The following is an 18,735-nucleotide window of genomic DNA, read 5'->3' as shown; positions in this document are numbered from 1 at the left end:
TTAACAACTCTAGAATTACTAATGCCTTATGCAGATAAGGCTGCGATTGGTTGCAGTTCACATCTAAATCATATACAAATTTTGCATTTGGGTTAGTTTTGATTTTGTTTCTTTGTTTTTTTAGATTTGATTCTATTTGTTTGTAACTATGATTTGTATTCCTACTTGATACAAAATTTATACTTATTTGTTTTATTTATACATACTAGCGGTTTAAGTCTAAGTTTTATACTTACTAGCAGTAAAGTGGAGTCTACATCATTTTGGTTCTTACCTTAGAAATAAATAATGCTTCTCTTATCTCCATTCTCTTGCATATAAGGTGGGACAATGCCATTTTACTTATTGCTTTACTAGTTTATTTTTCACAAACAAATAAAATGGAGTCAAGTCTAAAGCAAAAGCAATCCATTGGGTTAGGGTTAGGATTGAGGGTTTAGAACTTAGGGTTAGGCTAGGGTTGGCCTCAACCAGACCTAATCCAACTCAACTTGCAGCCCTAGGTCTTGTGAGTAGGGGTGTCAATTGAACTGGATTTGGTCCAATCCGATCCAGTCCAATGTGAGTCCATTACGAATGGACCAGGTCCAATTCAATTTAATGAATAATTTGGACCATTTTAGTTCAGTCCAATTCAATGTTCGGACCATCTTGTAGGGAGTATCTCTATGTCTATCATTGCAATCAATGTCCAGCACTAATTGGACAGTGGACGCCTGGACGGTGGTAGGTTGTGAGAGCCTGAGAAGGACAGCGGAGGCAGGGAGAGAGCGAGGAAAAGTTAGGAGAACAGGACTTTCGTGTCCAGACAAACAAAAGGGGATTGGGATTTGGGCGGGTTTTACCTTTTAATAAATTTCCAATATCTTAGTCCAACGTCCGTTAAACCTGGACTCCATTACTCTTGAAACCTGTAAGTGACGTGCTGCTTTCTCATTCGCGGATGTAGAAATTTTTCTGCATGTGTGAACTCCTGCATCCCGGCGTTTTTGTGCAATAAACCCCTCCGGCCGAAGACTAGTGGTGGCTGGTCCTGCGGAACTTTCGGAGAAGGGTAGCCTAGTGTGTAAGCACAGCAATGAACCGTAGTGAAGTTTGGTTCAAAGCAAAAATTTGGTTGAAAGGCAGGTTTCACCAAGGTCAATTCCACTAATGCTGATCAAGATTGGTTCATTGGGTTGATTCGGGTAGGGCATACCCCTTGACTTTGGAATCATACTGCGTGGAATCAGTTCCAAGAATTTGAAACCGGATCCTACCTTATAACAGATCGAATAATGTTGGTTCAAGGCCGATTCAAGATCAATTCCATTTTGTTCCGAGTAAAACCTACCCAACTGCTCACCCTACTTTGAGTGTGCCCAAAATAATGGCATATATAGTCTCTCTCTCTCTCTCTGCTTCATGAAGTAGGGATTAGTCAAATCCATTTTCCTTCTAGTAAGCCCTGTAGAAACTGTCAGGTATAGGCTTGAAGTTGGTGTTGCATTCCTGGTTTTAAAAAAAGGTGCTTTTTTGAAAATGAAACTTATTTTTTAACCACAAAATGAAAAGAAGGGTGTCAATAAATCATAACATATGAGCATTGGTTGTATGATTCATGTGTATAAATACTTTCATTATCTACTTTTGATGATGTACCATCATCATCATCATCATCAAATAGCAGAGACCTTATGACTGACTGGAGCCATATTGGTTTGAAACATCATGTCATGTTTACATCAACAACCCATGTTTCATGTTTGAGAGAGTTATAAAAAGTTGTGTTAAAAATAGAAAAAAGGGATTACTACTTTGCTTGTTTTGGAACCACACCAGTAATGCATGGTTGTAGACTAGCTAGAACCAACAAGAACATACATGCAAAACACATTAGTTGTGCTCGTGAACCAGCAGGTGAAACATTGAACACAATACTTCTATCACATATTCTCTCGTCTTGACCAAATTAACAATGCAAGGGGGAATGATAGGGAAACTCAATGGGGCTATTTTTCAAATGCTTTTGGGTCAATACACACAAAGGATGACTATGAATTGAAAGTGTCAAAACACAAATTCACACTTTAGTTATTAACAAATTCCATGATCTCTCTCTCTCCATGTCTTGACCATATTTTATATGTATACTTTTCATTTTTACCTAATACTGAATTATTCAAATATAGGGATAAACAGAATAATTCTTCTTGGAGAACATAAAACACATTAATAATATATGTATTTATTTTAAATATGGGAGGAAAACTACATATTCATTCTGTAGCTTTTTAAAAATGTATCAAACATGTATATATTTATTTTTTGGCTAATCCTTTTACTATGTCATCTATAACCCCACCAACCCTGATGCAGGTGGGATTGGATCCCAAGTCTTTTCTTCAACCATTACCAACTATAACCAATTGACATCAAACAAAAGTATGTGAGTGCAAATTTTGGCTTGCTTGTTTTCTTTGTTTACATTCAGATAATTTTAAATAAAAGCTAAAACAAAGTAAGACCTGAAATAAAAGTGAACTAAAAGTTTCATTGTTTTAATTTTAGTATATTCTCATCATTTCATTTATAATAATGCAAATAAAATTGCAGTGAAAAAAAAAAAAAAACTAAATGACTAATTAATTAGAGATGTGTTAATTGTCAAGGGAGTAACACAATTTAAAGAGCTTTATTATTACTACACGTACTTGAAATTGAAAAAAGAAAAAGAGTAAGAGTATGAAAAACACACATCTTAATGTCAAAAAACGTTCCTTTAAACTTAAGCCTTTCCTTGTTACTTCTTTAATTTTTTTTTTTACTTTTCTTTACAAAATTTCTACGGATTGACCCCACAATTTTGGAAGATTAGGACTGAAAACAAATAAACAATCGTGGAAAGAGACTCACCTCACTATATATATTGTTCAACTAAAATCAAAATTGCTTCAACGAAATTCAAAAAATGAAGGCATGATAAACATGGGAAATTCTTTCAAGCATCCAAAATATGGACCATCTGATACCTGGAAACCAACCAAAAGAATGGAGGTTGACTAAGCTAATGCCCTATTTTTTAGATGTTTTGAAATCAAAGAAGTAACTTTACTCTCTATAGGTAGGTCCCACCATTACTGTTAATATGAAGTGTATGGCCCACTTGCCAAAGGAGAAACCATCACACGGTTCACACCATCCATAGTTTCTTGGGAATCACACCACAGAAATTGTAGAATAATCGGTTCTTGGGAACAAAATGCATTTATTCTTGCAAGAAAAATAAAATAAAATAAAATAAAGCTTGTATGATTTGATATAGTCTCCGGCGCATGATCATATCCTACAACTATCCACTAAATAAAATCTGCTTCTTCACAAAATTTTTGAAAACTTTCCGATCTCTCTACTTCTGTGTTATCACTTTGTAGACACTTTTTTGATCAAACTATTATGTTTTAAATATCACTAGCATTTAAATTAATTACTTGTTTCTTTTCTTATAGAAAAAGTAGAAAAGGAGTAGGAAAAGCAATTTTGACAAACACAAGAAACATTTATTTTTGCTTGTTTATGTAGGATTTCTGCGTTATCATTTATTTCTCTGTTGTTGGGCAGTTGGATTGTAGGACTTTTCAGCCTTTTGTGTCGTGTCTAAGTTGGACAAGAAAATTTTGAGATCCTGTGTTTCATCAAAGCAGCAAGCCAAACCCAGCAAGTCTTTTCTTGTTTAGTTAAAGGGTTTTCGTGATTAGTCAAAGCAACAAGCCTTGTTTTGCTCTGAAAAAGGCGAAAATTAAAGAAGAGAATACAAATGTAGGCATTCACATTCAAAGTTGGGAACCAGTTCACAGTCTAAATTGCAAAATCCAAGAAAAGAAATTGTTGTAGAAATTAATTTAAAATATTTGACTAAACTTTTCTCTTCTCACTTCATTTACTACTACAGTTTTGGGATTTATGGAGAAAAACGTGATGGTTTTACACTATGTTCATTCATAACCGCGTTTGGATGGCGTGGATGTTCAAATCTACAAAATTGGCTGCTATCCTTTCATTCGAGAGTTGAATTGTCTAGATTGAAGAATGAATGAGCCACGTGTCCTGCCTTATATGGATAGACTTAAAATTTTTTAAGGTGCGGAATTAATGGATTGTTTGTTCAGCTCTCTCTGCAAGGGTAATTAATTTTGTTTGGGAAAGGGGAAGTCTTCTTGGTCCTCTTGGATTGAGCAAGTCTTCTGTCTTATCTTATACTTGCACGCTGCTCTTTCTTCTTCTCTCTTTACTTTCTCACGTCGCCATTTATCAAACCACAGATCATTTTTCCTGAGGATTCTTCTATGAAACGACGAGATAACGGGGACATAGCCTGGCGGTTTTTAACGGTTACCACCGTTTTAACCCACTCCCTTTTCAGGTTTATCCCAGACAAAATTAATAGATGTTTGGACGGCAGCCGTTAATTACATCCACCATCCAACTACAACTTCCGACAGCCAAACACTTACTATTTACTAACGAATCCATTAACCAACCAAATACCCAATTATATAATAATAAAAGAAAAAAAATTATTTCCAACAACTGCCTATAAAATATAAATGTCCCAAAGAACACACAAAGAGAGGCAAGCGTGGCATAAGTTTTGTATCTTGCTATTTATTTAACAGCTACTGAGTGTCCCGTGCAATGCATGGGTATTTGATATTGATGGTGATGTTTGACCAATGTTTTAAAAAATGATTCGAAAACAGAACCATTTTGGTCATTGGTTTCTGGGTTCACAGTTCGACCGTCTGGTCGAATGGACGGTTCGTTCTGATAGAAAAATTAAAAAATAATAATAATAATAATAATTAAAAAATAAATAAATGGTCATAAACCGTTGCAACATTATCATTTTTCAGTATGGTATAGATTTGTAATTTATGTTATTTTTCTTCAATTTTTATGATTTTCTATATTTTTTGTAAATTTTCTATGTATTTCTTTGTTTTTGTAATTTATATTATTTCCTTCATTTTATGTGTTTTTTCACAATTATTTTGCAATGGCATATATACAATCAGAAAAAATAGAAAGTTGAAGGTGTTTTGACCAAACCAATTGCAACATTCTCATTTTTTAGTATGGTATAGAAATTTCTATGATTTTCTATATTTTTTGTAAATTTTCTATGTATTTCTTTGTTTTTTTATAATTTATATTATTTTCTTCATTTTATGGTTTTCATAATTATTTTGCAATGACAATATATATAACTGAAAAAAAATAGAAAGTTGAGGGTAAAGTTGAAAAGTAAAATCAAGGTGTTTTGACCAAACTAATTGCAACATTCTCATTTTTTTTTTAAATATATTATAAATATATATTTATATATAATACATATTTATGAATTTATAATATATAAAAAATATATAATATACATAAATATATATAATATATAATCAAGGTGTTTTGACCATATTGGTTAACTGAAACTGAACTGATACCTTCAGTTTTTTAAAACACTGAATCGACCGGTTCAGTTAACTGATTTTTTGGTTCAGTTTCGGTCGGTTTGTTTTTTGCTTACCTCTAATTATGTTAACGGAGACAAATCGAAATAAAGGGGAAATGAGAAAAAAAATATCTGAAAAAACAAGAAGAAAACAAAAAAAAAAACTTCATTTAATCATCTAATTAATTATTTGTTTAAGGGGAGGGAGGAGTAGGTTCTACAACGATTTTATTATTATTTTATTTATTTTATTTTATTACAAGCATTAACCATTAATTAAATAAAATTGAAAAAAACATAAATATAAAAAATAAAATTAGAAAATAAAAATTAGTCTTTTTGACCAAACATTGCCACCATCCTCATTTTATAATTGGGTAATACAGATATTATTAAAAAGATTCTAAGATTAATAAAATTAAGTCATCTAAAATCCAGATTAAGATCTTCTAGTAACAACTGCTAATTACTAAAACTGTAGGGTGTGGCTCAGGCTCACAGCCACACCACCGACCATGATAAGCCGGTGATCAAGATCGTTACATTGTGATGTGACTTGATCAAAGCAGGGCGTCTTATGCACCGTTGGATGGTAATCCATCAATCAAAAGTATAAATAAATTAATGAAAAAGACTATTAAAAAAATAAACAAAAAAGAAATAAGACTAATTTATATTTTACAGGCGACTTCACTGGGACCACCACAATGTGTATATAGTTCGTCACTGACAAACGTGAAACACCTAATGGAAGTTTGGCAGCATTAGCAACTTGGCAGCATTAGCAACCCGGCGCTAAGGAGCTCCGACCACCACGAGGACGGAAGACGACCCTCACAACCGTAGCCATAGGTAGTTTCAGGCACAGATTGTCGTTCGAAGTTCAGATGAAAAATGAAAGGACCAGATGAAAGCGCTCTGAGTTGCTGACTCATTGACAACATCGCTCACGTGCTCTGAGTTGCTGACTCATCCGACCCAATCTATCCGCTCCAGAAGCCCAGCTTCCTTTTATGACGTGATTTAGATTCCTCCTCTCTCTGGAACCACATCACAAATCAACATATTCCACGTCAACATCTAAAAATTATGATTTTCTCTCTGTCTCGCCATTATTAAAAGCCACCTCCCACTTCGTCTCTCCTCCCTGAGTCCCTCGCTGGTTTGTCATTCTTTCGCTCATATGAAACAATTGAGAAGCTCTATTCTTTTCGTTGCAGCTAGAATCTGTATCTCTCGTTTTTGCTAGGTGTATTGGCGCATGATAGCAATGGAGATACCTGTTATCAGTAGGATAAGCGGCTTTGAAGCGGGGATAAACTGCTTACAGAACCCATCGTTCGTTTCCCGGCTTTTTCATCTCGCGGGAATCGAAGATATATATTTAAATTACAGTCTTTGGACGTGGGGGGCTCTGATTGTCGCCTTCCTCGCTACCTTCAGTAGCTTAATCAAGAGAACCCAAATCCTAATTTTCAGAATCTGGAGGACTAGATCAGAACATATTTTCAGACCGCTGGTCGATGCCGATGCGGACGACGACCAAGAAGATGAAGATGAAGATGAGATCTTCTCGACTTCATCTTCATCGGATGATGATGACGATGATGAAGACGAATCATTTTCGCCATTTGAGAATCCGAGACCCGTTGATGAAGATTTTCGAGTGGCGGGTTCTGGTAACTACAACGAAGACCGAGGGGAAGGTTTTAAACTGAGGCACCGGCGACGACGCAGCAACTGCGAAGATTGGTTCTCCTGGTCCGGCTTCACCAACAGCCAGAGCGTCGTCAAGTTGTGGGACGGGTTAGGCCTAGGGTTTCGGAACACGTCGGAGAGCCGCATCTCTGTGCGGGATTTGAACAAAGAGCAAACCATATGCTCATTTGTTGGGGGAATGTGTCAGTTCCCGTCAGTATCAATAGCGTCGCCGGCAATGGTTCTGTCGGCGGGACTGGAGAACAGTCGCAACGCGGCGTTGAGAGTCTGGGACGCGAGAGTGGGACGTCAGATTCCGGCGATTTTTGCGGAATGGCAGCCTCGGCGGAGGAAGATAACGGGTGTAGGTTCCGGCGGAGTGGAGAAGGTGTTCGTCAGAGACGACGCGGGTTCATTTGCAGTTCGAGATTTGAGGAACCTTCAGTTGCCTCTGGAGGACGAAGATTTGATGGAATCAAACGGAGGCACATGGTGGAATGCCAACGCCGTTATCGTATCGGACGGCGATCGTGACAGTGAATAGTGAAAGGGGTTTGCTTGGAAGAGACAGAGTCACCGGGGAATTTCCGTGAGTGCGTTCTATCACGGTGTCGCGACGCGTTGAAATTGTACCTGTTTTAGACATTTCCAAGCCGGACAAGCAAAGAAACCCACCGGAATCCCCAAATCCCGCTGCTGCTGGGGGACTTATTTGTAAATAATTAAATTATTAATATCACTGTACCCAACTCGCAAGTCGTAACAACGGCGATAGACAGCCTTGAACCTTGCTTAATTTCTCTTGATTATCAAATGAAATTTGCCATTTGGCGGTGATTTTAAGTAAATACATTTTTATGAAAACGAACTATTTTGTTATTATTTATGACAATGATTGGATGCATGGCGCCTCACCTAATATCTGGGAGCCCCACTATTAGGGTTACCCTATAATAGAAGGTTTCTTCAGGGCAAGCGTGGGGAAGCGTTTGGTTTGGTTGTACCTAATGGTTAGACAGTCATGTTGAAGGACTTGGTTATCACCTTTTCTTTCACAGTACTTCCAACTTGTAGGCAAGGCTGTAAGAGAAGAGGACGGTCTTACATAAGAGGACCCACCGATGGGTATGTTGATGGGCAAAACCAACACACCGATCATCTGACGCTGCGTGGACCTGTAGTAACGACAGGTAGGGAATCATCCGCCATCAGGGCATCAGATGGATCAGGCACCAGATCGATACTCCGGCCACATAACATAAGTTCGACCTGCCACATCAGCACGAGTGATGCGTTTTCAGGCACTCAACGCCTCTGAAATCATCGGAGGCATGTCCAACACCCGGCGGTAACGACAAGAGTGTCCCCACTTTTTAGGCTCAGTTTGAAAAGAGTATAAATATAAATATGTACAGTATAAATACATACAAAATATAAGGTTTTAATCTTACATATTTGCATTTGTACCCCTTCCAAACTCAGCTTTAGAGAAACGATAAGTGCCAGTGGCTCATCCGAAGAACACTCCCAAGGGCTCCTTAGAATTCAATCGTCAAGGTCCATTACTTTCGAGAATCTTTGATCACCCCTCGCCTCTATAAAAGTGGGAGACATTCACCTTCACAAGGTATGCTGTCAAAGAAGAAGAATTAGCTTACTTTGCTCTTTTTGCTTGGACTTTTCTTTCAGATCATCTAGCTCAACACTAACTTGATCATTGGAGTTTCCTCTCTCGGGCTCACAACCCAGGCTCTCTGACATCTTCTTTCTTACAAGCCACTAAACAAGGTTCGTGCCACTCCTTACTCTCACACTAGGACTTGAGTAGATCGAGCCACATCAGGTACACATATTGCCAAGATCACTCATTCCTCCTCTTATCATCTTGTTTTGGGTGAATTAAAGATAGCCACCATCTAGTTAGGGCGTAGTAACACTTAGCCCCCAAGGCCCAAACTTTGTTTTGTGATTAGGGGTGGATTCGGGCTGAGCTAAGCTGAACAGTTAGCTATTCAAGCTCGGTTGGAGTTAGAACCATGAGCTCAAGGTTGACTTGAGAAAAACGTTTTATAAAATTAAAAAAATTATATAAAATATTTTTATTTGATATTTAAATAATAATTATTTATTATTATATATAAAAATAAAAATATTATATCTATAATATTTTTATTATATATATTATTTTCTATAATTTATTATTATTATTATTATTGTATGTATATATGCATGTATGTATGTATGTATGTATGTATGCATATATGTGGCTAGCTAACTATACGAGCTAACTCGCATGTTTTACAAGCTGAGATTTATTAGGCTTAAGCTCGGCTTAATTAATAAACGAGCCTGCAAATTGAGCTCGAAGTTCAATTTCAATCGAACCGAACCAAACTTTTCACAAGCCAAACTCGAGTAGCTCATGAAGAACTCACCTCGTAACCACCCCTATATTTAATAAGATTATTAAATTGCACATTTCATATTCTATCACCTACCAACAATCAAATTTTGTAAATGCCATCTGATTGATTCATATAAGTTCATTGTTATAGTCAAACCCTTATTGCAGAAATCATTCTGGAGGTATTTTCAAGATAAATTCTATTGAAAGAAAGTTGAGAGAAACGTGAGAGAGTCTTAGTATGTTTAAAAAATGTAGGGGGGTGTTCAACAATGGGAATGGCTGTTTACTAAAACAAAATCAACTACTACATCAGCAAAACTGTATTATATAGTTTTTTCTGATATGACAGTTGATTTTGTTATAGAAACCAAAACCACTAGAGAAAATGGTTCCAGAAAACAACATAAGGGTGGTTTGGATTTTATAAATAGAATATTCCATGAGATTAACTGATAGAATATTTAGTGGTGGGAATAAAATGCTGAAATCCAAAAATTCAGGGTTTTTTGTTAGAAAACAAATTTTGGGAAGTGTCACTACCCCATATACAGGGTGGCTTCCTGTAAGTTACCCTTTTGTTTTTCATCTCTGAAAAATTGGCTATAAGCTATTATTTCTCCACTTCATGTGGCACTTTAATTCCTACCATCTCCCTGCCATGTGGTTAAAGAGACATATTTTAGGCTACTTTTTTGAAAAGAAAAATAACATTATAATAATAAAGTCCTGAAGATTGTAATTAGTGTGGTTGGCACTTGGCAGTGTTTGGTCGTTTCTGTCATAAATTGTAGGGTTTAACTGCATGACACAACAGTAAAGAAGAGGACGAAACAAGAAAAAAAAAAGATCGAGGGGAAACAAACAAACGATGGGTTTTCATTGGTCAGAAAATAATAAGAAAAGAAGTGCAGCGCGATTGATGTGGAAGGTCATGTAGATGTAACTACTCCACAAGGTTAATAAATATGGGCCTCTGGTACAAGGGTTTTAGCCCAACATATGAAGCATTCATAGTCTGGTCAAATTTAGCCCATTAAGAAACCAATGTCGTGTCCCTTAAATTGGACCCAACTATTAAACGAGACTATCTACAGTCTACAGACTAGAGCTAATAGCTATACACTTATTTTACCAATTCTCTTATTCATCAAATCAACCGCCTTTTAGATGTGGGGACTCAAAGGTGGGTCTAGAACAATGGGCTTGGACTTGGCGGGACCCAGATCCACCAACTCTAACGGTGTGAGGGCCTGGACTTTAACATTGGATCCAACGCATTGACACAATGTTAGCCTCCCTCTTTTTTGGCAAAGCAAGCTGTTAATTTACGGTTGAAAGCCCAAAAGAGAAAGTATTTAGCTTTGTGTTAAGAAACGTCAAATTGCAACATCAACATTATTGCTTAGCCGGCAAGACAAGCCACATGTTTAAGAGTTTTAAGATTTTAAGACATGAGTGACTAATTGGACAAATTAAATAGTTGTACCAAACAAACCCTGCAAATACAGATCTCGCCATGATGTATCTGCATTCATGGGGAAGGGGAAGACCCACTAGCAAGTGGTACCCAGTAAGGCTGCAACTTGGGTCGGGTTTGCCCGAACCCAATCCTAACCCAACCCGAAAAAGTTGGGTTGGGTTGATGTTCGAGTTAGGGTTAGGATTAAAATTCATGAATCCGACTTTACTTCGGGTTGGGTTAGGGTTGATTCGTTAGTCAATCTGATCCAACCCGAATCCAACTCTATAGTACGTCATATATAAATATATGTTATATGTAATATATAACATACATTGATTTGTTTAGATGCATGATATTTGTATAGCCCCCACCATATAGTATCATGTATTTCTTTTAAGATAATCACTTCACTTAATTTTAATTAGAAAGACTAAACCTTAATAACATTATTTTTTGTTTTTTGAAATTTTATTCTTCATCTCTTCTATGTTATTTGCCACTTAAGAAAGATCTATCGTAAGTCGTAACTCATAATAAACTATAGTCATTTCTGATAGTTGTTTTTCTCAATTTTGTACCAAAAGAACAAAAAAATGTCAACAAACAAATACTAATGAAATATAGGATTAATATATATAGTGAGAGTTGAATTAAGATCTAAAATCAAGAAATTCTATGAGGTTTTAAGGGATGGGAAGAAGGTTGGATTGGACCCAACCCGAGTCCAACCCAACCCAAAATTGACTTCGGGTTGAGTTGGGTTGGGTTAGGGTTGAAGGAATTTAGTTAGGGTTAGGATTAGGGTTGGGTTAGTCGGGTTAAAGGACGGATTGGGTTAGGGTTAGGGTTGGGGTTTAGAACTTAGGGTTGGGTTAGGATTGGCTTCAACCCGACCTAACCCAGCCCGACTTGCAGCCCTAGTACCCAAATTCCAATTTTGGCATCCTTTCCTCTCTACAAAGAAATCAAATTAGTTTGCATCTTGGGCCAGACAAAAGTCTTAACTTTCATTAGTGTTTTGGTTGGCATTTCCATCTTTCAGATTGAGCTTGGACTGGAGTGCTGAAAAGTCCAATCCAACCTGAAAGTACAATTAACCTTCCAAGCAAATATGCGGAACTGAACAAGTTGGATTACATAGGTATTTGGAGGATTGGTCTACTACCAAAAGCCCAGGCCCACTTGAAGCTACCATTAATCTAAAATCAGATGGACCCCACTCTCCCGGATCAATTGTAGGGTAGTAATTCTCTAGTACCCATCCTCCATATCCATAATCCCCCCAACATTAAAGCAATTGGGGTTTGTTTGGTTTGCAGTTGGAATCGGAATTAAAATTTTTTGAAATTGGAATTGAAATTAACTAGAATTTCATTTTTAAGAGGGAGAGAGAATGACCATTCTCTCAAATGGAAGAATACCATTTCACCAAAAATGAAAATGATATTCCGATTCTATCTAACCAAACAGTTAAAATTGAAATGACCCATTCTGATTCCAATTCCAAACCTCTATTCCCCATGAACCAAACAGGACTTAATGCAACATGTTGTGTATTTCTACCTTATTCATTAACTAAACCTTACTGCAACCATTCGTTTAAATGAAATGCGATCATGTTTTCTCTGATCTATCATTAAGAGACGTTGGGATTTGTAAAGAACCCTTCAATATAGCCAGTTGAATATCAAAAAATAATTTTTAGACCAGAAGGTTCAAAAAATTATCATCATGGGAAAATGATTTTTGGCCGAGCTATCCCTTTTGAACCTCAATCACCCATAATTACTAAAGCAATTTCTATATTGGAGAGCCTACGATTTGCCATCTCTCTTGGGATCTCTTCTGCCTTATCAAACACTGTTGGAGCCTGGAGGGTTCCCCATTTCCCCTTAACCTCCTTGGAGTGTCATCACACTCAGCAAACTGCAAGAGTCTTTTGTCTCACCTTTTGGGTGTCTCAGCTGCCTATGGGGCAATAGTCTCTGGACCTATAACCTTGCTGCTCATTGCTTCGCTAAGTTGGGGAGCTTTCTTTACAGACCTGATCTACTCTTCCTGAATTTCTATATCCAAATTTGAACAGTGATTTAACTGAGAGTCTGAGACTAGTAGATGAATGAATTGCCTTGGGAATTCTTTCAAAAAAAAAAAAAGAAGAAGAAAATTTAATCATGCTGACTATATTTACACAATGTCTTGAATGGGACTCAATCTGTTGTAGTCCCAATCCCCTGTACATGAGACACAGGACAACGTAACGGTTCTATTGATCCTTTAGCTCAACTTCTCAATTTACTACTTTATCATATAAGAGGACAAAAGCAAAAGACACAGGACAACATAACGGTTCTATTAGAAAAAGTGTTTCTCATGTTTTAAAATCATGTATTTTTTTATCAATCAATAATTCCCACTGTTGCCCAATACATTGTAGCAAGAAATGTTATTTGTGCCCTCACCAAAACTATAAGAAAATTCTATAGCAGAGTGCTTAAGATTAATTTTCTTAATTTTTTCTTATTTTTGCCAAGGGTATTCTCCACAGACAAACTGAATTATCACACAGTTAATGTAAAGCAGGATGTAATTGGGAATCATTATAACATTTCTTGTGAGTTCTTTACTTCCATCAAATTAATTTTTTTCCTTGTCAAATCTTTCTCTGATTTATTTGTACTTCATATATTCTTTTTTTTTTCCTTCAAAAGATGAGTGTAGGGTGCACAAAGTTGATGATCTTCCTTTTTTTCTTTTTCTTTTCCTCATTTCATTCTTCTTTTACCATGCTCTGGAGTTTTCATTTTGAGTCTAATTTGGTTAGAAGGAAGTTGCTTTAAGTTCAGTTATGGCATATACCATATTAGTCTTTGGTCCCCCAACATTTCTCTGCATCGTTACTGTTCTACTTCGCCAATTGGTGATTCAATTAAATTAAAACTCTAAAGTATATACAATGCCATAGCTAATAGTCTTTGAAGTTTGTTGTGAGTAGCCCAAGGTCTGAAAAGATGGACACAAATAGAGAAACAGAAAGAAATAGAAAAACATAACAATTCAAGAGCGCGGAGAGATTTAATGTGGTTCAGCGTTGTGTCTACATCCGTGGGAGAGGGTGGAGCAGAAATCCACTACATCAACAAAACAATGTAGTGACCAACTGATGGTGAGTCAGTTGGTAGGATCTCTGACTAGTCGGAGTAGAGACCTGGGATCAAATCCTGCTGCCACCAGAATTGGGGCTTGAGAGGGGATGGGCTACCCCCATTGTACCTTGTACACCCAAAACACTCTCACAACCTCAATCTGTCTATGTTGAAAAGCAATAGAATAGGATTCATATATACCAGTGCAAAAATGGGTCAAATCCGAACCGATGTGGCAGATGGCTTTATCCCTCCACATCCACTACAGACCTTGATGAAATTTCCCTTTAGGTTCAATTTGGAAAGAATACAAATACAAATATGTGGAATGTAAAACCTTATACTTTGTATGTTTTTATATTATATATATATATATATATATATATATATATATTTATACTCTTTCCAAATTGAAGTCCCAACTAAACAAAATGTATTAAGTTTTAATTTTATGGGTAAAATATGAAATCCTCCCCTGGATATTCTGGCAATCATATAACTTCCCCTAAGCTTTGACTGTAACAGAAACCTCCCTATGGTTTTGAAAATATGTATAGTTTCCTCCCTTTCAATATTTTTCAAAATAAAGAAAAGGCTGACATAAATATATTTATTTTTCAAAATATCAAATTTACCCTTCATATTGTTCGACAGCAAGCTATGATTTTCTGCATGTAACAGGAGATGGGACTCCAAAACCAACATCACAAAATGGGGAAATGAGCAGATTGGATTCATTCTTCTTATCCAGTGGGAGAACTTTCTCGGTTTCTGGCCTCAAATCGGTCATGCCAACCTTGGTGTTTCCGTGCCTCCACTTCTCTTCAAATTCGCACTATTAGGTTATCACTTATCAAGACACCCTTTTTATGTATGGTTTCTCTTCGAAGGGCGATTCCATCATTTTTTTTTTTGACTAAGATCACTACTTCGTGCATGAGGTGATTTTGTCAAAGCATCTGCATTATTATTATTATTATTATTATTATTATTATTATTATTAATAATAGAAACAAAAGATGCTACACCACAAGATCACCAAAACAAAGAGGCTATAAATCACTAGAAAGGGTACCAGGATTGAAAGAAATTATAATGATTTATCGGAATTGGTTTCAGCGAATACTAATTGTGTGGGTAAAAGATGAGGAATTGTAATGGTTCATTTTGAATTGCTTAGCGGAAGTAGCTTTCTATCCAAACACAGGCAAAGAAACAATATATATATAGAGAGAGAAGCTTGCAAAGAAACAATATATATATAGAGAGAGAGAGAGAGATAAGTTTGCTCTAAATTGCACGCCCAACGCAACTACAATCGAAGCCCCAATATTCCTTCAACTATAATGTCCTTGGGTCCTCAGCCTCATCCTGGTATCATCACCTTCCATTTTAGAACCAGAAGGAAGGAAGCCTCCCTGAACGTAATCAGATCGATGCTTCTATTACAAAATGATAATCGTATCAAACAAAGTTGGACAATTTCACAAGAAATTCAAAATACTATCTCTATCGTCAGTTTTAGAAAAATCGGAGTTTCTCAAAAATCTAATCGTGAAAACGTGATCAGAATTTGACGTATTGAAACTTTCTGAGCTATGAGAACTAGGGCTATATTATTTACAGTGACAGATTTAAATTGAATAGCAAAAACTAGAGGAAGAGGTTATTTCTCATGAGTCTATTGAAGAAAGGGATGGATTTCAAAGATAAAATAAAGGGCAAATTTCTTAAACTACTCTTATGATTTAGTTAATTGACTAACTCTACCTGTTTACATATTGTCCATAAGGATAGTTTAAGAAATTTGTCTTAAAATGAACCGTCTTACTTTTTTTGGGGAGAATGGGGTGAGACCGGCCATTGTTTCCCTCCTGCTTACTGAAACAATCAATGAAATCTTAAAGTTAAGGATAATTTTGTAATTTCAATGCCTTTATTATCAGAAAAGTGACCGAAGGGAAGCAATTATACATTTTTTTTTTCAAATGATAGTGGAGGTTTTTGTTACAGTCAAAATACAAGGAAGGTTTATATGATTGTGGGAGGGGAAGGATTTTATATTATACATGGGAGAATAACTGTTCAACCCACTGTCATGATTTGTAGGTTCAAAATATATTTGGGGTAGGTGTCAACTCGGAATTAATGTCAATTCACTGACGGATATGTGCATAGAATGTGGGTCCTTTTAAATGTTTATAACTTGAATTGGAAATCAGAAATCTGCATTAGGCCTGTACCTCTCCCTTTTTATTTATTTTGCACATTCGTGTAGTTATAAACAGTACCATATTTATATGCGGTGCTTTCCACGAGTGAAGTCCCAAAATGGCAAAGAAATATATTCTTTGTTTTTTTTTTAAGATGCACAATGATGATTCCATTGAAGGAAACATTGTCAAAATTAGGGACTTCCGTCATTGTCAAAATTAGTCATCGGTGATCTATTTGTTGCAGTTTTCAAACTGTTTTGCCTGTTTTTTTAGCAGGCTCAAGCCTTTTTCTAGATGCAAACAATTTTGGCATTTTACTTCATGGCTCATGAATATATTTCTTCAAGTGAAACGATTCTGTACGGTTCCGATTTTAACCATCCAATTGAAATTTTCATCAGCCGAGTTAAATTTGATTTGTTAAATGTGATAAACTTCAATGTTGTTGCAATAAAACTTCTGTATATTTATTTGCAACGCAAATATAAATATCTTTCTGGAGATAATTAGAACAAATTAGTATATTTTAGATGCTTGCTCCGTTAATTTTGAATAAAAGAAAAAAAAAAAGGAAAAACAACCTGACATAATTTTGAATAATTGCATTACGTGATAGAAGCTAATTAAGATGTTGAACTCGTCTTGATGAACATACAAAAAAAAATGAATTTGATCAATTATTAATCATATATAATTTAGCATTGGTTATTGGCTCCTCCCAAAAAATTAACAAAAAAAAAATCAAAGAAACGAAAAAAAAAAATGTAAACAGAAGAGATTCTAACTCGATCGGTACGTAGCATATCTCTTTTCTGAAGAAAAAATCAAATAAATTGGACCTCAATATTCCTGCAATCCCTTCATAACCTCCAGAGGTGAAGGGGAGATAGAACTACCGATATTGGAAGGTGTGAGTACTGTATCAGGATATCTATAAAGCGGTCGAGGTGCACAGAATAATTCCGCTGCATTTGGTGTAAAGAGTGGAATGTCGGAGAAGTAAGATTGGGGCGCTTCAGAGACCGGAGAAATAGATGATGAGCTGACCTGAACATCTCCACCACCAACACAGTTCTCATCAGTAACAACCGAAGATGACTCGGTGTCATCGTGACCACCTGGTTTTATGTTATTGTTATTAGTTTTCGAGGAAGAAACTTGTCCCGCAGTGTCTTGATGAGATTGCACCGACTGATCTTCAGAACGTGATAGTCCGGTGAGCTTTTGAACCAGAGCCATGAAATCACGAGCTTGTGTATGAATGATCTTAGGGGAATGGGTGTAAATGATAACCGGAGGGTGCCGCTGTTGTTGTTTATTGGAGGCCGCAGCCGCTACGCCACTAAAACAAGAGGACGATGAAGTTGAAGATGGTGAATGGGCGGAGGAAGATGGTTTTTGAATGAAATGAGAATCCTTGTTGATCTTCAAAGGAGATGGGCGTGAGCCATTGATCTCCCTCTTCAGCTGTTGATCATGGTGAGATGATTGGGCAGGGCTCATGATTATTGTTCTTGTTGAGAAGAAATTAATTAAAAGAATGAAGAAGGAGATAGAAGAGAGTAGTGATGGCCGGGTTTTTATGAATTGGGTTGGTGAGAGAAGTTGGTGACTGGTGAGGGAGAGAGAGAGAGAGAGAGATAGGGAGGTTTGTTTAGGGAAGTGAGTCGATCGGGGCTGGCTGATCTCGATTATTTGATGGAGGAAGCGCCAGCAATTCTGACCGTTGACATGAAGACGCTGCGGGGTTGAAAGTATGGGATTTAGCGGAAAAGCGGTTGGGACGTGAGATGGAGCCCCGTCCCATTTGTATTTTTGAGCGCATTTGTCGGCTGGACAATGCCGTCTCAGTTTTGGCCTTTTGTGGCTGTGGAGAGCAAGCTTTGCATTTGCGTTTGCATTTACATTTACATTTGCAGTGTATCTGCCAGAGTTTTAGTTTTAATTTTCTCTTTTTTGGGAAACTATTTTCAATGATTATCGTGTTCAGTGACAGGATTACTGACTAATTAATCATAATTGGACACTGCTTTTAAGTATGTAGTGCAGTTGTAAAGTAGGTGGAGAAATTTAGACCACACAAAATTTTTCTTGGTTAATTGGAAATGCAAATTCATTTGCACTTGTGCAAAATTTGTGGTGTAAAAATTGAGATGACAATTTTCTCCATCTCTACTGGGTACTTGGCTTTCCCAACCGAATCAGGTCCTCGATTAATAACCCAACTCTGTTGGGGATTATGGATGGAGGATCCGATTTTATCCCCAACCAGGGTAGGAGATGGGGATTTGTTTCAAATTTGAGATTGGGATGGAGAATAT

General features: G+C 36.6%; 2 protein-coding genes across 2 annotated transcripts; one reads left to right on the top strand and one right to left on the bottom strand.

Moving 5' to 3' along the window:
* The first annotated feature begins 6,755 nt into the window (after window positions 1-6,755).
* Window positions 6,756-7,727, top strand: LOC104603107 (uncharacterized). The gene has a single exon (XM_010267053.1). It carries the CDS (start codon window positions 6,756-6,758, stop codon window positions 7,725-7,727), a length of 972 nt encoding a protein of 323 aa, XP_010265355.1.
* Window positions 7,728-17,026: 9,299 nt separating this feature from the next.
* LOC104602939 (uncharacterized) lies at window positions 17,027-18,090 on the bottom strand. Its single transcript, XM_010266815.3, has one exon. The coding sequence runs from the start codon at window positions 17,915-17,917 to the stop codon at window positions 17,255-17,257; it is 663 nt and encodes a 220-aa protein (XP_010265117.1). The 5' UTR covers window positions 17,918-18,090; the 3' UTR covers window positions 17,027-17,254.
* Window positions 18,091-18,735: the final 645 nt, after the last annotated feature.

This window comes from Nelumbo nucifera, chromosome 4 (genome assembly GCF_055504915.1).
Source record: "Nelumbo nucifera cultivar China Antique chromosome 4, China Antique-T2T, whole genome shotgun sequence".
NCBI classification, from domain to species: domain Eukaryota; kingdom Viridiplantae; phylum Streptophyta; class Magnoliopsida; order Proteales; family Nelumbonaceae; genus Nelumbo; species Nelumbo nucifera.
Note: the sequence above shows the minus strand (reverse complement) of the source record. Positions and strands in the feature narration are given on the sequence as shown.